Source organism: Equus przewalskii, chromosome 32 (genome assembly GCF_037783145.1).
Source record: "Equus przewalskii isolate Varuska chromosome 32, EquPr2, whole genome shotgun sequence".
NCBI lineage: Eukaryota > Metazoa > Chordata > Mammalia > Perissodactyla > Equidae > Equus > Equus przewalskii.
Window position 1 is genome coordinate 23,628,315 of NC_091862.1, and position 25,534 is coordinate 23,653,848.

Genomic DNA, 25,534 nt, shown 5'->3' on the forward strand with positions numbered 1-25,534 from the left:
ATGGTCATGCCAGAAGAGCAATAACTGAACGCTGTAGAGAAGAATTCAAACGCAGCGCTTCCCACACTTAAAGAACAACAGAACAGCTGAGTTCTTGATCTACATGTGAGGTGAGCTGCATTTATAATTAAAAGGCTAGCATTAGTTATAAGATAATTCTATTATTTAATCTGTTTAGACTTCTTACGGAGATCTTCTGTATTTACTGACTGTAAAAAGCGTATGTTTCCAGAGAAGGAAGAACCAGTACACTCCTCGCCCACGTCTGCTGTTCCCTGGTGCTGAGAGCACCAGAGGCCAAGGCCGGGCCTGGCCAAACCGTCGCCATCCCTGCCCTCCTCGCACGCTCTTTGCTTTTTGGTGGAAGAAGTAAAAACCGTATATGAGTACATACTATTCTTTCAGCTATCTTAAGGATTTCCCTTTGATAAAAGCATATCCTGGCCCTTTACACGAGAGAAAGTAAATCATTCTTAAAGTGAGTAAGAGGGGAAACATCTGCTATGTTTATAAACTAAAAATCTTATTTCATTTTCTACTAGGCAAATATGAACTGATTATTTTTTTTACTGTTTGACAGAAAAACAACCTGCTAGTGAAGAGGAGAAGATTCCAATACCTCAAGCCAATCTTAGGGGGATAGATATCAGGAAAGTAGGGCTTGATGTGACAGGATCTTAGCTCCGTGCACGAAAGGACAGAGAAGGGCGGTGCCAAAACAGGAAATCAGAAAGACTTGGGTTCAAATTCTAGTTCTGTTAGTTACGAGGTATATCTGTATGTTTATTTTCTTGGGATAATTGCTTAATTTCTTTATAGTTTATAAACTAGGGACAGCAATATCTAATATAGTTTCTGTAAGAAGAGATTTATAAAATAGATATAAATATCTGAATGCTAAGTCTGTAAGAGTGTATAAAGTAACAAGATAGGCCCTCACCCTAAAAAGGTTCCAAGGATTTTAGCTTTATGCTCCCACTCTGAGGAACAAGAGAGAGAGAAAAAATAAAGCCCATGCCAGTTGACGGAATCAAAATAAACTCTTCATGCCAGAAAACTTCCTAACAGAAGACCACCTCTAACATGGATCTTTACGTCTTGGATATTCTAAGCAGGAGACAGTGTGTGTTAGTGGAACATACGAAACTACTAATATTTTGTCACTTTTATTGTACAAAAGTAGCAACTTCATATGGTTCAACCTAACAGCCCTCCTATTAGAAGTAAACCCTCCCTCTCATATACACACACAGCAGGTCTATATCTAACACACCCGTACCTATGCTTATACCCTGGCTCTACCCTGGGTATACTGTCTGTAGCAACAACCCCTAGGCAACCTTTCTGTAAGGTCAATATCCTACTCCAACGTGACACTTCCCTTGATTCACAAAATGATTTTAAGTGTTCATTAACTTGCTATTACATACTCTGTCTTTCTTTGGCACGGATATAGGAAGAAAGATTAAAAGAAAGGAAAAGGAAGCTAATTTGCTGAACGCTGATTTTATGCTAGGCATAGCAGTACGTAGTCAATTTTCACTTTTTTCCTCCTCACTAATTAAAACAACCATGAGAAGTAGGCACGATTAATTTCATTTTAGAAAAAGGGAAAAACTAGGTCCTGAGAAGTTGAATAGCAGTCGAGTTTGTGGTTTAGCAAGGGATAGCAACTAATAACCAACACTATTTGACTTCAAAAAGCATTTTATTCTCACTTTGCATTCTATAAGGGTGCTTGTGTTGGAGGTTCTGGTTACTGTTTAAACTTACTAGTAGAATTCGAGCAGTATTTATCTAAGTAGCTGGTTTTGCTTATTTTATTCTACACTGGAAATACTGAATATTTTTAAAAGATAAAATATTTAAAAGTGTTCCATGCAATTTTACTTACAAAACTAATTCAAATTTCTTTGTCTATTAATGTCATCACATAGATCACAAGGCAATGAGAAGTCAGGCTAAAATACACAGAATAATACAATGTTAAAATTACCATGTTCAATAATACTCTTAAAGACAAAAATATTAGCAATATTTGCAGATAATATAAAGTTGAAAATGTGAAAATAGGAGAAAAGAGACTAATAATTGCGGCTTACAATGGTCAAATGTTATTCAACTCATGCAAAGTAACCTAAATGATTTGGGTAACCTGATGTTGAAAATTTGGAAGTCAATTAAGTAATGGTGTGATATATAACAGAAATAGTAGGAATCAGGAGGACGACTCACTCTATCACTTAAATATTCTAAAATGTTTGTATAGTTTGGTACCATAAATTACCCCTATGCTAAGATAAAAGTAAAATTTTAAGAACTTTTAGAAAAAAATGAAGAAAAATTAAAGATTTAAATTATGGTTTTAAATGCCCTTCTATTTGGAAGTAAGGGTGATCCTTTGTTAACAATACCAATAAATGGAAGAGTGTGTCTAGAACTTTCAAAAATATCTTTATCTACTGACATTGACTTATTACTGGAGATTAGTTTTGTCAGATCTTTTTTCTATGAAAACACAGACATATAATACTGATTTATTCAAAGATAGCAGATATCACTTTCCTGTATTCTTTTAGTTAACGCATTTGTAATCTTAAAAGAAAATAACCCAAACCTCTTCTTTCACTTGTCTGTGATTTCCCTGCTACTGAGAGTCTGTGCCTGAAAGCCTGCTCCCTTCCTCAACAACACCCATGCTGAGGGCAGAGGCAGGGTCCTAAGGGAATGAGGCAAGAAAAACTGAATCTTGCTATCACAGTGGGACCCTGATGGACACATCCTATAATAAACCCCACTCATCTCAGTACTATTCTTGAACAACAGCAAAGGGGAAAGAAAGGGAGGGGAAGAAAAAGAAAACAAGCACACACAAAAAACAGAGAAACTATTCTTATTAATAAAATATAAGTTAATAGCAATTGATATATGTAGATTTTTGTCATTTCTCAAAAAACTAAATAAAATACAACTAATATCAAAACTTCAATGAAAAGGATTTAACGTTTTTTTGGCAGGTTCAAATGGGATTTGAAGATCTTATCATGCTTTATGGCCACCACGATGAGGCACAAATATGAGGAGTGCAGTTCTTATTTATGCGAGTTCAGAACTTGTTAAGCTTTAGTTTCCTACCTGTGCTGTGAGGCACTTCTGCTGGCGTATTGGCTGGAGCGTGTGCCCCGGGAGGAATCTGTGCTCCACCATAGCTGCCTGGCGGCATGCTGCCCGGGTCGTAAGCTGAAGTCGAGGGCTGAGGTGGCGGAGTGGGCAGAGAGGTTGCTCCAGCATCTTCATTTTCTTCAACATCTATTATATAAGATATATGCAGTGTTAAACCAGGTATTTTAAAATAAAAACGCCAAACATTCTTTTTGTTAATGGACATGACAAACAGACCTTCACACGCAATTCTATTTAATGCAGTTGATAAGCAGGCTCTCTCTTAAAATAATAGTTTTAATTTTTTCTTTTCTTAAAACACTTAATTGTGCCTGACAATAGTATCACTTCTTTTAAGTTAATACTTTCCAATTCTGTAAAATCTCTGCATATAGTACGTTTTTCTTAAAAATAAACGTTCTTTAACCTTATGAAAAACTGAGTACATTTTTGGCAAAACATGTTACATTTATGCTATCCAATAAGAACTCTATTTTCTGACAGCTGTCTTTTACTCAATAGTTATTATTTACTGGCTAGTAAATGATTATTTGTGTGTTTGTTGCTCAAAGTATTAAGTTAATCAACAAAAACAAAGGAATGAAGTTTCACATTGAGTTCTCCATGTAGAAAGGAGTAATGAGAGTTTGTGTTGGTAAGTTTTGAAGTTCAGACTTTTAAAATATACTATTATCATTAGCTGAATTTGAAAACTACTTTGAGAAAATTAAATTTTGATAGTCTATTAAAAAATGTCAATTAGCCACTTCTGGGAACCTTAGTAACGTAAAATAAAATAAAACAAATGCAAGCTGGAGATACAGATTTCTGGAGTTTGTTTCCTATCAAATTTTTAAGTAACTTTTTAAATGTTATGTCTGATCATAAACATATTATTTAATGTTCAATGTAGATAATTTTAAATAAAAAGAAAATCAAACCTACCTACTACTTTTAGATATCCATTTAACTAAGTAACCTTATATAAGTATTTACACTTTATACACACTAAAATAATTTTCTCCTATATTAGAGAACTTTATCATTTATACATCCTGGGAAGGAAAAAATCCCCAGTGCTTAAAGGCAAGGGAGAGTGAGCAAAAGCTGGTAGGAACTAGAGTGAAGATGGCCCTAAGGAGAGGAAATCTCACCTGGTAAGGTTTGTTTTCATGTGGCTTTTCACCTGAGGGCACTTAACATTCTGTGCAAAAGAGTGACAGAAAAGTGAGCCTTGAAATGTGTGTATGAACTCCAACTACATAGCTGTATAGCCCTGAACTATGCACACACACTCAGGGAAGATTCTAGGGGGCCCTGGAGAAAACAACAGCCTTAAAGCTGAAAGAAAGAGGGGCAGTGTTTGAGCTCAGGCAAGTTAACTGCCTGCTGGGAAAAGAATCAAGACTTTGCAAAGGAAGCTAACAGAATGCAGAGGAGCTACAAGATGTTATCAATAATAACAACAAGAAATATGGAGGGGAAAAAGAAAATGTGACCAGAATCAGGAAAAATAAGAGAGTTTACAGGAAAAGACCTCAAAATTACCCAGATAGTGAAATTAGCAGAAAATAATTTTACAACAGGTACTATAACCATGTTCGAGCTATAGAGAAAAATGTAGTCATAATGAGTGAAAGAGGAAAAACTTACCAGAGAAAAGAAAACTGTAAGAGGGAACAAAAACCAGATGGGACTAACAGAAAAAAACCCCAGCAAAAATAGTGGGCTTAAATCTAGCTATAGCAATAATTACATTAAATGTAAATGGACTAAATATTATTTTGAAGGCTGATGGTAACAGACCAAAAAAAAAGAAATACCACTTTAAGACTCAGATATGTTTAAATTAAAAGGATTAAAACAGATATAACATGTAAATACCAAGCAGACAAAAGCTGAAGTGGCTAATTTCAATAACAGACAAAACAGAATTCACGTCAAGGACTATTAGCAGAGATACAATGGGATGTTTCATAATGATAAAAAGGTTAGATCATTTAAAAAAAATTAAATAATCATAAAAATGTATGTCCCTAATAAAATACCAAAGTTTCAATGAAACAAAAACTGAAAGAAGTAGTAAAATCTCCATAGTTGGAGATTTTAATACCGTTCTATGGTTCACATTCACAGAACACCACAATTCATAAAGGAAGAATATATTCTTTTCAAATGCATGTGCAATGTTCACTAAAACAGATTATATTCCGGGGCATGCAACAAATATTAGTAAACTCTGAAATAATGAAATCTTACCAAGTATGTTCTCTGACCAAACTAGAACTGAATTAGACATGAATAACAATAAGATAGCTATAAAAATCCCAAATATTTTTTAACTAAATAATGTATTTCTAAACCCATTCCTCAGAGAAATCACAAAGGAAATTACAAACGTTTTTAAATTGAACGCTATCAAAATTTGTGGGATGCCATTAAATCAGTGTCTACAGGGAAATTGATAGCTTTAAATGCTTATATTAGAAAAAAAGAAAGGCTTAAGAAAAAATCTATGTTTTCTCTTTAAGAAACTAAAAAAAAAAACAAAGCAAATTAAACTTCAAGTACAGAGAAAGAAAAAATAATAAGGATAAATGCAAATGTAAAGGAAACAGAAAGAAGAAAAAGAATTTAAAAAAGGATTTGTTGAGACAAATTGAAAAATAACAAGACAGATTAGAAAAAAGAGAGAAAAATATTACATATATTAGTAATTAAAAAGATAATTAATACACATCCTACAAACATTAAAGGGATAATGAGGACAATAAGGAAATATTAAGCCAACAAATTACACAGCCTAAGGGAAATATTGTCCCTTTAATGTCTGTAGGATCATTATCATTATAAAACATAGATACAAACTACCAAAACTCATCTAAGAACAAAGACATGATCTGAATAGTCCTACATCTAAAGAAATTGAATTCATAGCAAAAAACCTTCCTACAAAGAAAACACCTGGCCTAGATGAATGAAGTGGTGAAGTCTATCAAACATTTAAGTAAGATATAATATCAATCTGATGCAAACACTTTCAGAAAAGAGGAGGAGGGATCACTGTCAACTTGTTTTATGAGGCCAGTGTAACCCTGACAGCCAAACTTCATGAAGGCGTGAACACTGACACAAAATCCTTAGTATCAGAATCAAATCGAGCCACATATTCTAAGAATATACATTATGACCAAGTGGGGTTCACCAAGGAGCGCAAGGGTGACTCAACACTTGACAATGTAACTCATATGAACAAATAAAGAGGAAAATCATATGATAATTTCAATAAATGCCTGAAAAGAATTTGACTAAATTTAACATCCATCATGACAAAAGTTTTCAGCACCTTAGGAAAAGAAAGGAAATTCTCAGTATCAGACAGGGCCATAAACAAAACAAAACAATAGAAATATTTATCGCTGTTGGTGCAACAGACAAGAAAAACAGGAGAGTGATGTCAATAACATGGCGGAGTGAGCTGTTCCCTTTGTCTCTCCCCCTTTTGAACTACAACTAAATGGACACTCACTGACCAACAGAGGAAGCTCACACAGCACAACAGGATGCCTGAGAGAGACACACAGCTATACATCTGAGGGTGGATGGACTGGCCCCCCTGGGAAGTGTCAGAGATAGGTGAGCACACTCTACATTCCCCCGGTAGCCCTGTGCATGCACACGAATGCTTTCCAAACTGGCGCAAGCCCTCAGAAAGTGGGAACATGCACCAGGGTGACTGTAGGAGGCAGTGGTAACCCTTACCCTGTGATCATGGTCACTCCCCAAGCATGGAGGGGGAGCCCACTGTGCCCCTGTGCCAAGGAGCGAGCCATAGCTTGGGGCCAGTGAGGAAGTCCCACCTGCCAAGCACAGAGGCCCCAGGGACTGCAAACCGTAAACAGAAACCTCAACAGATCTACGTGCTGGAGCAAATGCTTCTCAGGTGTACGCGCAAACACTCATGGTGCTGCTGAGCCCCTAAAGAGGGAATGGGTCCTGGGCGGCTGTGGGAATAGGAGTAGTTTTGAGCCCACTAGGGTTTACTTTCCTGGCGGGGAGAGGGAGCCCATTGTGTGCCTGTGGCACCAAGGAGCAGTCCTAGCTTGCGTCCCAGCAAGGAAACCCTGCCCACCAAGAACAGCAGCCCTGTGGACCACGAACCCAAACAGGGACCGCAGCAGAGCTACATGCTGGGGTAAACGCTTCCCAGGCGTGTGCCTAAGGCAATGTGACCTGGGTGGCTGTGGGTACAGGCATGGTAGCTTTGAGCACACTGGGGATAACTTTCTGGCAGGGAGGGGGAGCTCTATCCAGTGAGACTTTACTTCAGATATGATGGAGAAATAAAAGCTTTCCCAGATAAACAAAAGCTGAGGGAGTTCATCACCACTAGACCTCCCCTACAAGAAATAATTAAAGACGCCCTCACATCGGGAACAAAAAGGCAAAAGTCTACAAAGCTCTGAGCAAGGAGACAAATAGACAGACATGATCAGAAACCTGCAGCTCTCAACCAGAACAGGGAGCCAAAGGCTCAATTACAACTTAGAAAGGGAAAGAAAGCATCAAAAGTATGAAGTATGATAAACACTTCAACTCAGGCACAAACTCACAAAATTAAAAACAGAACAATTTCTAACAGCAATTACTCAGAAGGGGAGAGGAAAGGGAAGGAACCTGCTTAGGTTAATGGAGTTAACAGGCTACAAGAAAATGGACTGTCTCATCTCCAATATCTTTCATACAATCCTCATGGTAACCACTAGACAAAAAATCAGAGAAGAGCCACAATTCACAAAAAGAGAAAACTGAGAAATCCCCCTCAGAAAACCAACAAAATGAAATGGCAGTCAGAAATACAAAGGAAGAGAAACAGTGGAAACATACAACAACCAGAAAACAAGAGATAAAATGGCAGCATTAAGCGTTCATATAACAATAATCACTCTAAATGTAAATGGACTGAATTCTCCAATCAAAAGACACAGAGTAGCTAGATGGATTAAAAAACAAGACCCAACAATATGCTGCCTCCCGGAAACGCACTTGAGCGCCAAAGACAAACATAAGCTTAGAGTGAAGAGATGGAGGACAATACTTCAAGCTAATGGCCAACAAAAGAAAGCAGGAGTTGCCACACTTTCATCAAATAAGGTAGACTTCAAGTTAAAAAAGACAAAGAGACAAAGAGGGACAGTATATAAGGAGAAAAGGGACATTCCACCAAGATGACATAACACTTATCAATATATATGCACCTAACACAGGGGCACCAAAGTACATAAAGCAATTATGAACATACCTAAAGGGAGACATTAACAGCAACACAATCACAGTAGGGGACCTCAACACCCCACTTACTTCTATGGACAGATCATCCAGACAAAAAGTCAACAAGGAAATAATAGATTTAAATGAAACATTTGACCAGATGGACTTAGTTGATATATATATAGAACATTCCATCCAAAAACAGCAGAATATACATTCTTTTCAAGTGCCCCTGGAACACTCTCAAAGATAGATCATATGTTGGGTAATAAGGCACAACTCAATAAATACAAGAAGACTGACGTCATCCCAACCATCTTTTCTGACCACAATGCTAATGAAGGTAAGAAATCAACCACAAGAAGAAAACGAGGAAAGTTAGAAATAAGTGGAGACTAAACAACATGCTCCTGAACAAACATTGGATCACTGAAGAAATCAAAGGAGAAATTAAAAGATACCTGGAGACAAACGAAAATGATAATACAATATACCAACTCTTATGGGATGCAGCAAAAGCAGTCATAAGAGGGAAATTCATAGCAATACAGGCTCACCTCAAGAAGCAAGAAAAATCTAGAGTAAGTAATCTTAAAATGCACCTAACAGAGCTAGAAAAACAAGAACAGACAAAGCCCAAAGTCAGCAGAAGGAGGAAAAGAATAAAAATTGGAGCAGAAATAAATGAAATAGAGACTAAAAGAACAGTAGACAGTATTAATGAAACTAAGAGCTGGTTCTTTGAGAAGATAAATGAAACTGACAAACCCTTAGCTAGACTCACCAAGAAAAAGAGAGAGAATGCTCAAATAAATAAAATTAGAAATGAAAGATGAGAAATTACAACAGATACTGCAGAAATACAAAGGAATATAAGAGAATACTATGAAAAACTATAAGTTCACAAATTTGATAACCCAGAAGAAATGGATGAATTCATAGGCTCACACAACCTCCTAAAATTGACTCAAGAAGAAATAGAGACTCTGAACGGATCAATCACAAGTACAGAGATTGAAACACTAATTAAAAACCTTGCAAAGGGGCTGGCCCCATGGCCGAGTGGTTAAGTTCGCGCGCTCCGCTGCAGGCGGCCCAGTGTTTCGTTGGTTCGAATCCTGGGCGCGGACATGGCACTGCTCGTCAGACCACGCTGAGGCAGCGTCCCACATGCCACAACTAGAAGAACCCACAACGAAGAATACACAACTCTGTACCGGGGGGCTTTGGGGAGAAAAAGGAAAAAATAAAAAAATCTTTAAAAAAAAAAAAAACCTTGCAAAAAACAAAAGTCCAGGACCAGATGGCTTCTCTGGAAGATTCTACCAACACTCAAAGAAGATTAGTACCTATCCTTCTCAAACTATTCCAAAAAATTGAACCAGATGGAACGCTTCCTAACACATTCTATGAGGCTAATGTTACTGTGATATCAAAACCAGACAAGGACAACACAAAGAAGGAAAACTACAGGCCAATATCACTGATGAACTTAGATGCAAAGGTCCCCAACAAAGTATTGGCAAATTGAATACAGCAATACATTAGAAGAATTGTACACCATGATCAAGTGGGATTCATTCCAGGGTCACAGGGATGGTTCAACATGTGCAAATCAGTCAATGAGATACACCACATTAACAAAAAGAGGAATAAAAATCACATGATCAACTCAATAGATGCAGAGGAAGCATTTGACAAGATCCAACATCCATTTATGATATAAAAAACTCTCAATAAAATGGGTATTGAAGGAAAATACCTCAACATAATAAAGGCCATATATGACAAAGCCAACATCATACCTAACGGTGAAAAACTGAAAGTCATCCCTCTGAGAATAGGAACAAGACAAGAGTGCCCACTCTCACCACTTCTATTCAACATAGTACTGGAGGTTTTGGCCAGAGCAATCAGGCAAGAAAAGGAAATAAAAGGAATCCAAAGTGGAAAGGAAGAAGTGAAACTTTTGCTATTTGCAGATGATATGACTCTATAGAAAACCCTGAAGAATCCACCAGAAAACTATTAGAAATAATCAACATCTACAGCAAAGTTGCAGGGTACACAATCAATTTGAAAAAATCACTTGCATTCCTATATACTAACAATGAACTAGAAGAAAAAGAAATCAAGAATACAATCCCATTTACAACCACAACAAAAAGAATAAAATACTTAGGAATAAACTTAACCAAAGAAAGAAGTGAAAGACCTGTACACTGAAAACTATAAGATATTACTGAAATACATTGAAAAAGACATAAAGAAATGCAAAGATATTCCATGTTCATGGGTCTGAAGAATAAACACAGTCAAAATGTCCATACTACCTAAAGCAATCTACAGATTCAATGCGATCCCAATCAAAATCCCAACGACATTCTTCACAGAAATAGAACAAAGAGTCCTAAAATTTATACGGAATAACAAAAGACCCCAAATAGCCAAAGCAATCCTGAGAAACAAGAACAAAGCTGGAGGTATCACAATTCCTAACTTCAAAACATACTGCAAAACTATATTAATCAATGGAGCATGGTACTGGCACAAAAACAGGCAAACAGAGCAACGGAGCAGAACTGAAAGCCCAGAAATAAAACCACACATCTATGGACAGTTAATTTTCGACGAAGGAGCCAAGAACATATAATGGAGAAAGGAAAGTCTCTTTTCAATAAATGGTGTTGGGGAAACTGAACAGCTTCATGCCAAAGAATGAAAGTAGACCATTATCTTGCACCATACACAAAAATTAACCCTAAATGGATTAAAGATTTGAATCTAAGAACTGAAACCATAAAAATCCTAGAAGAAAATATAGGCAGTACACTGTTTGGTCTTAGCCACATCTTTTTGAATACCATGTCTACTTGGGTAATGGAAACAAAAGAAAAAGTTAACAAATGGGCTACATCAGACTAAAAAGCTTCTACAAGGCAAAGGAAATCATCAATAAAATGGAAAGACAAACCACCAACTGGGAGAAAATATTTGCAAATCATTTATCAGACAAGGGGTTGATGCCCAAGGTATAAACAACTCACACAACTCCAAAAAAAAAAAAAAAAAAAAAAAAAGATCAGAAAATGGGCAGAGGATATGAACAGACATTTTTCCAAGGAAGACATACAGATGACCAACAGACACATGAAAAGATGCTCAACATCACTAATCATTAGGGAAATGTAAATCAAAACTACAAAGAAATATCACCTTACACCAGTCAGAATGGCTATACTTACCAAGACAAAAAACAGCAAATGTTGGAGAGGATGTGGAGAAAAGGGAATGCTCATAGTATGCTGGTGGGAATGCAAACTGGTGCAGCCACTATGGAAAACAGTATGGAAATTCCTCAAAAAACTAAAAATAGGAATACCATGACCCAGCTATCCCACCACTGGGTATCTACCCAAACAACTTGAAATCAACAATCTAAAGTAACATATGTACCCCTACGTTCACCACAGCACTACTAACAATAGCCAAGACATGGAAACAATCCACGTGCCCATCAACTGATGACTGGCTAAAGAAGAGGTGGTGTGTGTATGTATATACAATGGAACACTACTCAGCCATAAAAGTCATTCCATTCGCAACAACATGGACAGACCTGGAGGATATGATGCTAAGCGAAATAAGCCAGAGACTGAGAAAGACACACACCCATATGATTTCACTCATAGGTGGAATATAAACAAACACATGGTCAGGGAAACAGTTCAGTGGTTACCAGGGGAAGCGGGGTGGGTGGTAGGTACAGGGAATGAAGGGGAGGACTTGTGTGGTGACAGACAAGAAATAATGTATAAGTGAAATTTCACAATGATGTAACTATTACGACTCTCAATTAAAAAAAAAAAGAAAGGCACAAAGATTGGAAAGGAAGAAGAAAAACTGTCTCTCCTCGCAGAAGAGATGATAATCTACATAGAAACTCAGAAGGAATCTAAAAAGCAAGCACCAGAATAGGTAAATTTAGCGAGGTTGCAAGATACAACATCATTATAAGAAATCAATTTTATTTCATACACTTAAAGCGAACAACTGGAAAACTAAATTAAGAAAATAACTCCACTTACAAGAGAATGAAAAGATATAAAATACTTCAAAATAAATTGCACAAAAGAGGTACAAAATCTCTACTCTGAAAAGTACAACGTACTGCTAAGAGACATTATGAAGGCTTAATAAAGGGAAAGATATACATGTTCATGTATTGAAAGATTCAATTTTGTTAGAGTATCCATTTTCTCTAAATTGAGTATCAATTCAACACAATAAAAATCCTAATGCCAGTAGACTATTTTTTTTTTAAATAGAAACTTAAAAACCTACTGTAAAATTTATGTGGAAACTCAGAAAACATAGAATAACTAAGAAAATCTTGTAAGAGAAGAGAAGCATTGGAGGACTTAAACCATGTGACCACAAGGTTTCCTACAAAAAGGCAGGAGGCAGTGTGGTGTTGGTATAGGCCAGAAACACAATGCAATTGAACAGAGTCCAGAAATAGAACTACAATTACACGGTTAATTGAATTTTTGACAAAGGAACCAACAAAATTCAACAAGAAGACGAAAACGCATAACAAATGGTGCTGGAATAATAGGATATCCTTACCAGGGAAATAATCCTGAACCCCTATCTCACATATATGCACAAAAAATTCAAGGTCTATCATAGGCCTAAAAGAAAGGCTCAAACTATAAATCTTCTAGATTAAAAATATAAGAGAGAATTTTTGAGGCAGAGGTAGGTAAAGATTTCTTAGGACATGAAATTTTAAAAATTATAAATTGAACTTCATCAGGATTAAAGATTTTTGGTAATCAAAAGACAGTTAAAACAAGTAGGCAAGCAATAGAGCGGGAGGAAATATTTGTAAAACATGTACCTCACCAAGAATTTACATTTATAATTTATAAACAACTCAATAACAAAAAGACAAACAACCCATGAAAAACAGGACAAGTACACCAATGTTCATAGCAGCATTATTCACAATAGCCAAAAGGTGGAAACAACTGACAAGCCCATCAATGGACGAGTAATAAAATGTGGTATATACACACTATGGGATACTATTTAGCCTTTGGAATGAAGTTCTGAAACATCCTACAACACGGATGAACCTTGAAGGCATTACGTTAAATGAAATAAGCCAGTCACAAAAGGACAATACTGTATGATTCCACTTAGATGAGGTACCTAGAGTAGTCAAATTCAGAGACAAAAAATAGACGGGTGGTTACCAGGGGCTGGGGGTTAAAGGGGACTTATAGTGTAATGGGTACAGAGTTTCAGTTTGAGAAGATGAAAAGCATTCTGGAGATGGATGGTGGTGATAGCCTAAACAACATGAATGTACTTAATGCCACTAAACTGTACATTTAAATGTTTAAAATGGCAAGTTTTATGTTGTGTATATTTTACCACCAAAAAAAAATAGGAAAAACTTTAAATGATTACTTCACAAATAAAGATACATGAAAAGCCAATAAACACACATAATAGCTCAATATCATTTAGTCATTGGGAAAACGCAAATTAAATCACAATGAGGAACCACTATACATGGGTCAGAATAGCTAAATTTAAAAATACTGACATTATCAAATGTTAGCAAGGACACAGAGCAAGAGAAACTAATATATTGTTGATGAAAGTGTAAATGGTACAGACTTTAGAAAACAGTTTGGGAATTTCTTACAAATTAAACATATAATGCAACAATTCTGCTCTAGCTATTGATAAAGAGTAATGAAATATATGTCATATGTTCACATATAACATGTGAAATATGTCTAAAAAACACACATATTTGAAGGTCAAGAAGCTTAATCATCATAACCTCAAAACAGAAACAGCCAAAACGTCCATTAGTAGGTGAACTGATAAACAAATTGTGCTATCCCTACAATGAAATACCCCTCGGCAGGAGAGAAGAACGGACTACTGATACACTAGACATGGGTGAATCTCAGAGACACAATGCTGAAAGAAAGAAGGTGGGCACACAAGAATACCGTATGACTTCATTTAAAAGTTCTAGAACAGGCAACACTGATTTTTGGTTAAACAAACAAACAACAAAATCAGTTGCTTCCTAAGGTGGGAATGGACTGGGAAGGAGTATGAGGTAATTTTGGGGGGTAATGGAAGTGTTCCATAAGAGGGTGTGTGTCAACAGTCACTGAGTCATTGAATTACACATTTAAGATGTATGAGGTTTTACATTAAAAAAAATTAAGCAAACAGTAAACTTTAACTTTGTACATCTACTTTGTACAGTGGTATGGATTAACGATTCTGACTCCATCATCTCTATCTAGACACGAGCAAATGAGTGAATAAACTGAAGCTAATGGAAACAAGACTTCTTAGTGTTAAAGAATGGATAAAAATATATAGAAATTTATTACTATTATATACGTAATATATATATTTACTTTTCTTGTGCTGTCTTCTGAGAGGGCCTAGAAGCAATGATCTACCAGTAGCAATGAGTACACCTTGTGCCCAGGTCTTGGCTTCTAAATATCATTCTCTACTAAACAGGACCAAGTGCTCTTGAAAGGCTGATTCCAGTGCTGAGTCAAAGAAAGAACTAGATGTACTTGAAGCATTTGGATGTGTCAGAAAGCAAGGAAGTGCAAACCTCCAAGAAAGACAGGAACATATAAAAAGGATACAGGAGCCAGTTTGAAAATTCCCACTGTCTGAATCTGGGACAATTTGACCATCATAATAAAAAATGATAGTAATGGGTTATAATCACTGAATATAAATTCATGAGCCCATACTGAAATAATTAAATGAGTAAATACATAAATGGAGGAAACAGGAAAGCTCTTCCTTATTGTATAATGCCAACTAATTAATATAGAAGGAATGATGGAGTTAGAACATCATTAGTAGATGCTAAAGATGGATGGTAACGTTTCACTAAAAATAGGATATTTACATAGTCTCAAAGTATCTTCCACAAACCGCTTATTATTAACAAAGGGAAAAATGATTTTACAGTGGAGTAACCCAGAGGATATCATATTATCTGAGTGATCAGTTAATATTACCAATGTTTCACCAACATCATACACTTCCAATGTGAAGTAGAGAGGAAACAGGCTCCTTCTGAGATATTTCTGCTAAAAAACGCATAACTTTAATCTAATTATGAGGCAACATCAGACAAACCCAAGTTGAGGGACAGTTTACAACTAAACTAACCTGTACTCTTCAAAATGTTGGGCCAAGAAATAGCTAGAAAGGCTGAGGAACCATCCCAGATTAAAGGAACTAAAGAGACAAGACAACTAGATGCAATGTAGGATCCAAGACTGGAACTTGCACAGGGGAAAAAAATGCTACAAAGGACATTATTTAGTCAATTGATCAAATCGGAATGAAGCACATAGGAGTAAAAGAGCATATCTCCAATTTATTTTCAAATACCTCAAAAAACTTACATATGTAAAATGATATCGTCTTGTAGGGCCATAAGCCACTTCTGAGGAGATGTTGTTAAAAGTTATGATATTAACACTAGATTACTTAAATTTTAGGTTAATGTATTGACTTATTTTATATCTTTCATGTTATCTAACTAAAGGTTTTAATTAATAGCAAATATTTACTGAGCCTAAAAAAGTGTTGAAGTTAACGTATATTAAGCTTTCCCCAAAGAGGGAAACTTTAAATCACTAGAAATTTGAATAAGTAATTACCTTCTTTAGTTTTTATTGCTGGAGTATAGGTTATTAATGAGCATTTAAAAATAATACCATTTTTCAGATACTGAATTCAAGTGGACATGCAAACCTTGAGTTTGAATGTTAAGAGAATTCCCTTCAGTTGAGCCTAATTTTTTCCTAGAATAGTTTTTTGTACTAATGATATGGCTTTCTTACACATTTTTTCACAGTAGTGACAATTTCACATAGCACTGTTTTCAAAAGTACGTACATTCCTCTCTTTTTTCTTACTCTAAATTAACAAAGGTATAGTGTCTATTATTTTTACTGGTTTTACTCAAAATTCAATTCCAGAATAACAGAGAATTAGACTTTTGTTAAACATGCCTTTTACACCTAGAATATCCTGTAACAGTTAACTTAAAAGAACAAGAGAGGGGCTGGTCCCGTGGCCAAGTGTTAAGTTTGAGCGCTCCGCTTGGGTGGCCCAGGGTTTCACTGGTGCGGATCCTGGGTGCAGACACGGCATCACTCACCAGGCCATGCTGACGTGGCATCCCACATAGCACAACCAGAAGGACCTACAACTAGAATATACAGCTATGTACTGCTGGAGCTTTGGGGAGAAGAAGAAGAAGAAAAGAAGATTGGCAACAGATGTCAGCTCAGGTGCGAATTTTTTAAAAAAAAGCACAAGAGAATATAATGCCATACTGAGAAAAAGAAAAATCAAGGTTCTAAAGAAGACTTTTTTCATAGTTAATGATATTCTTTTAGAGCCATAAGCCATTTCTGAGCAAATACTGTCAGATACTATGACATTAACTCTTGATTACGACACCAGGTTATGTTTTAAGTTAACAAGCTGAAAAAGTATAGAGTGGAAATATTCTCCGTTATATTTTAAAGACTTTATTATTAGTATTCTATAGCTCACAATTTTCTACTATCCAGAAGTTCTATAAAAACTGAAGAAAAATAACGAACAGAAATTACAGGTTCCATTTAAGCCGATTTTTGGAAAACAAAAATTATGTAGATTTAATAATCTATTATGTTAGTATTATAAAAGGCCTAAAACAATGATTTCAGAACAAAAGAGATCATGATAATAATCAAAATGTTATACGTCCTACTTTTAAGGGCAAAGGTTAAAAATTTTAAGATTAGAGAAGTCACTGATACTGAAAGAACGCCTAAAAAACAAAACTGATCATTTATTAGGCATTTCAATGTATCTAAAAAGATACCTCAGAAATCCTACTGCACAGTAAAACGGTATGTTTAAAACAACAAAGGCATTTTCATGGTGTATTTAAGAACATATGCATAACCACATACAAAAGGTCAAGTATCTCCTGAATCATGTTTGAAGGTAATGATAAATACAACATGTATTATTATATTTACTATGAATACGTTTGTGTAAGAGCCACCTTAAATGTAACGAGATAACAGAAGAGGCTCAGTTTCATTTCCAATTTAATGTAGTTACTAAATGTGAAGAAAGCTTCCATCTTCGGCCTTAGTTCTTGTTATCTGTTCTCCTGGGGTGACCAACATTTTTATTTCAGCTTCACCTCTTGCTTTCAGGCAGACAACTCCAAAGTTCTACTTTTAGGACAGATCTTTCTTTTTAAATCTTTGGTACAATATCTAATTGCCAGCTGGACATATTCAAGTAGCAATCACATTAGCATATCAATGCATACTCTTAATTTTTCCCACCATATCTGCTCCTCTCTTATTAGCCATGTCTTTGAACGGCTGGAAATTTAGGGATCATCTTCCACTTCCTTCCTCTTCTTCCAAATTAAACTATCTCTAAGTTCTACTGATTACACTTCCTTAACTCTACTTCCTTCTCCTTACCCTCATGACTAATATCTTACCCAGGCGTTTGTTATTTATAATTTGGGTTACTAAGAGCCTCTGCAGTCATCTTGCAACGTGCAGAATTATCTTTCTCTTATTCACTCTCAAAAGTATTTCTTTTTTTTCTTCCCTAATTCTCATAGACCAGCCAGTTCTCAGTCTGCTTCCTTGCTTTCGAAGATGCTCTTTTGTTTAGTTGTAGCATCCTTCTCCTTTTTGTTTACCTGATTTAGTTCAATTTATCTTGAAAGACTCACCTCAGGCACAGTCTCTACCACCATGTATTGTAGCTGCTTATTAACCTATTGCTCCCCATGAGGATGTAAGTTCTTTCAAGTAAGGGACCATGTCTTATTCATCCCTGGTACCTGGCTATTGCCAACAAAAGGCTATTAAAGAGAAAAAAAAGTATTTCTTAAAAATGATTGAAAAAAAATCTAACATTTTAAAAATACAAACATAAGGGTATGTCCTGGGAGGTGGAACGTCATGACAAATTTAGGGGTCTACATCATGTCTAAAGCACCTAAGTGTTCCTCATAATGTTGGTACTGTGTTCTCAAGAGAAGGTTAAGTTAACAGTTATCCTGTTGACTGGCTGAGACATTTTCTTGTAAGGCTCAATGGGGAAGACAAACACATATTACGACTTATCTAACGTCAAACTGGTTGAGGAAAAAATGCATTTGCTTAAATGCAGAACAAGAGCATACACTTTAAAATTAGAAAGATTTGGGTTCAAATCCTGGTTCTATTAACTAGTTATTTGAAGTTGGCTAGGGATGCCCAGCTACCTTCAGAAGTTACGAGGACTAAATTAGATAACATATGTAAAATGTTTAGCACAGGGCCTACTACCTAGCAAGTGCTCTATAAACTATAAATATTACCATGAATTATGAAGACACTCACTTTATCAAATAGTATATATCTTATAAGGCTTTATATACATACACACACACACATAAAATAGCTCTGCAAAAATTCAGATGAAAGAGAGATCATCACAGATAGGCAGGATTCAGATAGGTAAAGATTAAATATTAACTTAAGAGAGAGGAATGGTTTTAACTGAAGAGACAAAGGTACCTTCTGGCTTTTAACTTCTATGGCTGTAATAAATGGTTTACAGAGATGCTATGGACTGAACCGTGCTCCCCCCCCTCCCCAATTCGTATGATGAAGTCCTACCTCTAATGTGACTGTATTTGGAGATGGGGTCTTTAGAAGGCAACTAAGGTCATAAGGGTGGAGGCCCAATCTGATAGGACTGTGACCTTATAAGAAGAGGAAACGATCTCTTTCGCTCGCTCTCTCCCCGCAATGTGAGAACACAGAGAGAAGGTGGTTGTCTGAAAGCCAGGAAGCAGGCTCTCACCTGCAACTGAACCCTGCCAAACCTTGATCTTAGACTTTCCAGCTTCTAGAACTGTTGGAAAATAAACGTCTGTTGCTGAAGCCACCCAGGCTATGGTATTTTGTTATGGCAGCCTGAGCAGACAATCGAGACAGGAGGAGGAAATAAAACTGGCGGAGCAGGTTGGTGCCAGACTGTGCTGAGTCCGGCTTGGTAGGCTAAGGATCTTGTGGTCACTTGTAAACAGTAGGACTGACATAAAACATTCTTGATTATGATCAGTATTAAAGGAGGGAAGGAAGCATGTAAAACATTCTACAATATCAAATGAAAAAGTAAGCAATAGTGTTGTGGCAAGATACTTAAAAAAATCCCAGTTCACTGTCACGAGAAATAACCCAAAACCTTAACCATATTTAAGAATAGTCAATTTTAAATACTTAATAACAACTTAATATTACATTATTCACACTGTAGTGTTAGTGTAAAAACACAGGACATAGAGCAAGAAGGCCAAGACCCAAATTCTAGTTCTCCTTTGTGGTTCTGCGGCGAAAACTCATGTGGAACCTCAATTTCCTCCTTTGTAAAACTGGAATAACATAAACTATCTCTTAGGGATTTCTGTGAGTATGGGCTATGTGAAAACAATTTGCAAGCTTTAAGGCACTATACGAAGGCAAGGCATTTGTTATATAAAATGTATAAGAAGGATTCTATATGAAAAAGACTGCCTAAAGAGTAGACAAGGACATATCATGAGGTGTGCTTCAGAAACAGAGAACAAAAAGTTAACTTGAAATGCTGCATAGAAAGCTTGCCTCTCTAGAAATTGAACTGCAAAATAATGTACACAGAATATTCATATGTAAAGCTGCAGCATGTCTTTCTCACTGAGTGGCATTATAAAATCTAAATATTGCTATAAATAAATGAATAAGGAAAAGATAGTTCCCCACTTTCTGTTTTCTTTTGGTCTTTTAAAGGCAGATTTAGAGATACAATTTCCATATGGTAAAATTTATACTTCTTAGGTATGCAGTGTTGACACTTGCAAAATGCGTAACCACCACCACAGCCACAATGTGAAATATTCCCATCATCCCAAACCTTTCCCTGTGTTTCTCTGCACTAAATCCCCTCCTCTCCCTCTAGGCACTCACTCATCTGATTTCTGTCTCTAGAGCAACGCCTTTTCCGGAAAGTTACACAACTGCAATCAGTATGTAGCCTTTCGTGTTGGTTTCTTTCACTTGGCATAAAGTTTGTTTCTTCTGCCTTGCTGCCCTGAGTATTCTTTCTTTGTCATTCATTTTTGCCATTTTTACTACTATATGCCTTGCAGTAGGTCTTTTCACATTGACAAATCTAGATCTGAAAGCTTCCTCCACACACATTTCTCTCTCAATCCCTGGATTTGGGAAGTTCTCTGTTATTATTTCTTCGAGCACACTTTCTGCTCCATGTTCCTTTTCCACGCCCTTGGGCATACTGATGATTCTTAAGTTGCACTTTCTTATTGAGTCGGCTATTTCTCAGACATTTTCTTCAGTTTTTTTTAGTCTTCGTTCTCTTTCTTCCTCTGTATGGAGCCATTAACCCTATGTTCAATTATGCTAGTTTGCTCCTCTATGGTGTCCACACGGGCATTCAGGGAATCCATATTCTGTTTTATCTGATCCCTTGTAACTTTCATCTCCAGTATTTCTGATTGGTTCTTCTTTATAGTTTCAATCTCTTTTGTGAAGTAACTCCAGAATTGTTGACTTGTTTCTCCATATTTCCCTTTACCTCATTCAGTTTTTTGATGGTAGCTATTCTGAATTCATTGTCGCGTAGTTTACCTATTTCCAAGTTCTCAGGACATATTTCTGTGTTTTTACTGTCTTCCTTTTGGACTGGAGCTTTTATAAATTGCTGGATGGTAGAGGAACAGTTTTTGCGCGTGATGCTATTATTCGGTTGCAGCCACAGCCTGTCACCACTAGATGGGGGTCGAGAGCCACGTGTTCTGAGCCCTCCGACTTCAGCTGAGATGGCGGCGCACAGCACTGGTTGTGGGGAGGGGGGCACTTTCTGTGGCACGCAGACGCGGTTTCCTGATCAGCTCTCGCTATCTGCTCTCCTGGGGTCTTAGCTTGCTGAGGTCCCCCCACGCGAAAGCTTTCCCGTGTTAGAGGGTTTCCAGTGCACAGGTGATGGGAGTCCTGGAGGATCCCGTGGACGCGTGGCCCCTCCCCCCCTTCCCGCACCCACAGCAGTGATCCCAGTCTTTGGGGGAGGGAGTGAAGTTCTCTCCTACCCCGTTCCCGCTCCTCCGAGGGGGGCTCCAGCCTCTCCGCCCTCGGCTGTTTGGCTGCTGGGGGTCTCTGAGGATTCCAGTGCTATTAGGATATTTTTTGTTGGAATGTGGTTGCTCTTTTTTGTATGTTGGAGGGGAGAGAGTTCCAGGGAGCTCACCCTGCCATGACGCTGGCGTCACTTTCTGGAATAAAGCTTTTGAAATCAGTCCGTATTGTTGCGTATGTCAACAGTTCTTTCCCTTTAATTGCTGAGTAGTATTCCACTACAAGGATGTTCCACAATTTTTAATCCATTCACAAACTGATGACATCTGGATTATTTCCACTTTTTGGCAATTACAAATAAAGCTGCTATAAACATTTATATACAGATCTCTGTGTGGACACACATTTGCATTTCTCTTGGGTAAATAAACACCTAGGAGTGGAACTGCTAGATCTAATGCTAAGTATATTTTTAATTTTATACAAAACTACCAAATTGTTTTCCTTTTCTATTCTCAAGAGCAATGTATCAGAGTTTCAGTTACTTGGCGTTCTTGTCAGCACTTGGTGCTATCAGCTTGTTAAATTTTAGCCCTAGATTCTAGTACGTATATAGAATATCTTGCTGCAGTCTTAATTTGTTTCTCCCTTTTGACTAAATATTTCAGCATCTCTTCAAATGCTTACACGCCACTCATTCATTCTTAAACAATATATGGAAATACTCAACATAGCTGTCATATTTTATCAGTGGATACCTATACAATATTGTACACATAAATATACCAGCACACAGAACTGGAATACAAGAGTCATCTGAAAAATTGTGAGGATAGCACAGATATGCAGATATCACTAAAATGGCCTAAAAGAACTAAATTATCATTAATTTCATCAGTGCACATTCACTCATGGGGCACTAACTGAGAAAATTTTAAGAAAGCGAAGAGGATTAATTTTCATAGAAGAATAGTGCTAACAAGCCATCCCCAGTACCAAGGACAATTGGTTTCACAAACAATTCTAGGAAGTATTTAAAGAAAAGATAATTCCAAGCTTATTTAAAATGTTTCAAAGCAGAAAAACACTAGAGACTTTCAAGTTATATTTATGAAGTAAGTGTAACACAGATATCAAAAAGTAAAACTAGACCAATTTTACTTATGAATGTCAATGAAAAAATCCTGAATGATATAGTAGGAGCAAACTGAATCCATCAGTATTAAAAAAAATACATCACGGCCAAATGGGGTTTATTACACAGTGTAAAGGTGGTTCAACATTTGGCAATCTTTTAATAGAATTCACCGTAATAGATCTAAGGAGATGGACTAGCCTGGAGCTGGCCAACTACGGCCAGCGGGTTGGCTGCCTGTTACTGTAAATAAAGTTTTACTGGAACACAGACGTGCTCATTTGATTGCTTATTGTCTGCGACTCCTTTTGCACTACAAGAGCAGAGATGAGCCACTGCAACAAAGACAGTATCACCTACAAGCCTAAAATATTTACTATCTGACCTTTCAAGAAAAAGTTTACCAACCCATGCATTTGATGATCATCTTTCACAGATGCCTAAAAGTTGTATAATCAAATGCAAGGATCATTTTGGAATTTTCTTAATTCAGAAAACAGTTATTGTTTTCGTTGTAACAGTCAATTTCCTATATGTCTAGTCAACAAAAACAAGTAAGTGAAAAACGTTTTTCCTTTTCTTTTCCATCACACATTAACTGAAAGGCCAAGTGAAAATTTTTTCATGATTTAATTTTATAAAACCACTTATAACATGATGGTGAAATTTTCCTATATATATTAAGTAAAAAAAGAAAAACACACAAAAAAACCCAAAACAGGTGCAGAAGAGTGTGTATTTGCCAACTGTGTGAAAGAAGGGGGATATATATATTCCTATTTACTTGTAAAGTCATAAAATATAATCTCTGTAAAGACAGACCAAAAAAACTAAAAACAATATTTATTTATTTGGGTTTCAGTAGGATCTGGGAAGACGAGGGAATAAGAAATTCACTTCCTATTTTTTATATACTATATAAATTTTGAACTATGTGAATGTTACTACCAGCCTCCCGCAAGAAAAACCTCAAATAGATATATTAAAAAAAGAATAGCTATGTTCTTTGTAGTTTGGAAATAATTTATATATTATAAACGAATTGCCTGTTCCATGTAGGAATGAAATCTGATAAGAGTTGCAGGAGATAGTCAAGCCATTTGTTGACAAAGACAGATATTAGAACAGTTTTGCCTTAATCTCTCCTGTCACTAAATTTATGATTTTATATCTAATTTACATGGACTTTGGACCTGACGGGGAAAGAAAATTGTATGGCTCTTTCTGAAGACTTTGAATCATAATATACTAAACAACTATGATTCTACTGAATCATCTTACTCAGATAAATAAATACATACCATTATCTTCTTCAATTCCAACAGGCCCTGCTTGAGGAGTCTCTCCATTCTTTAAACAATTATGGATATATGTTGCCTTCCACCTTGCATACTTCCTGTGTTTCACATTCTAAAAGAAATATTTTTATATTAATATTAGACCACAGCAAAGAATCAACTAAAAATATAAAATTATGTTGACCTGTATCATATTTCTGAGATAAAACCCATTTTTGTATGGTACAGCTCTGAAAGGGTCTGGCAACCTCCCCACCTTACCACTGGATTCTACCAACTGTCTCGGGCTTGGCAGACTTCATAAAAACCTGTCTTCCCCAAAACACATGCCTTGTTCTCTTGTTCGGTTCTGTATTTCAGAAAAGGTCTGCAATGGAAATATGGGAGTGTCCTAGCAAAACTTGCAACCCTTACGCACAGGGGAGGACTAGGTTGCATGGAATCTAAAATTAAATAGAAAAGATGCTAACAGAGTCAACTATATTCAACAAAGAGAAAAAAACTGATCTGGACAAACCTATGAAAACAAAAGGAAAACTCAGATGATGTAGTAAAGCAAGCAAACACACAGAGAGATACCCAGGCAAACTTGGCCTTTTAACCTGCAGTATGCTGTCTATAGCTCTGACTCCCAGTTACCTCAGTTCCACCAAGGGGAAGATAATACCTCGTGGGGTCGTTGTAAGAAGAACTAGAAATATCAGTGAGGAATCTGCTAGTTGCCTCTTCTTTCTTGCCTTAAAATTTATGCTATATGCTAGAAAATAAGATGAGATTTTGCTTTAAAAAATAACAGGAGTAAAATCTGTTGGAATTTGGGATGCGCCAGGGAGTTTTAGCTTATATTTTCAATTGACCTTATGATACTCATGGACCAGTGGTACTGGTATCAGCTGGGAGCTTGTGAGACAGGCAGAATCTTCAAGCCCATCCCAGACCTCCTGAATCGGAACCTGTGCTATAAGAAGACACCCCGGAGGTTTGTATGCACCAACTTGTGACCTCCCACTAAATTTGTTCCTCCAGGTCAGCAAATGGCAACTCCATTCTTGCAGCTGTTCAAGCCCAAACCCTTGGAGTTATTTTTGAGTCCTTTATTTCTCTAACACTCTACCAATAAATCTTTTAAATTCTGTCAGCTCTACATTCAAAATATACCCAAGTCCAACTGCACATCTTCTACTGCAAATTCTGGTCTGAACCAGCACTACCTTTCATTTTGATTATTTAATAATATATTAACGGGTCTCCCTATTTCCACCCTCGCTCATTACAACGAAAGGGGTAATACTTTTTAAACAGCAGTCAAATCCTATCAATTCTGTTTGAACTGCCCTCCCCACCCTCACCTCATATCATTCTCCTCACTCCAGATTCAGCCACATCGTCTTCCTTGCTATTTCTTCAACTTGAACACGTAACCTTTACTGTCTCAAAACCTTTGC

The 25,534-nt window shown here is 36.6% G+C and overlaps 1 protein-coding gene across 1 annotated transcript in view; it reads right to left on the bottom strand.

Moving 5' to 3' along the window:
• The window catches only part of VTA1 (vesicle trafficking 1), a 74,234-nt gene that overhangs the window by 13,311 nt on the left and 35,389 nt on the right, over positions 1-25,534 (bottom strand). The window contains exons 5-6 of the mRNA XM_070603235.1: positions 24,093-24,201; positions 3,136-3,309 (exon numbers count right to left, since the gene is read on the bottom strand). Coding sequence (XP_070459336.1) covers positions 3,136-3,309; positions 24,093-24,201 — 283 coding nt within the window. The remainder of the gene's footprint in view (positions 1-3,135; positions 3,310-24,092; positions 24,202-25,534) is intronic.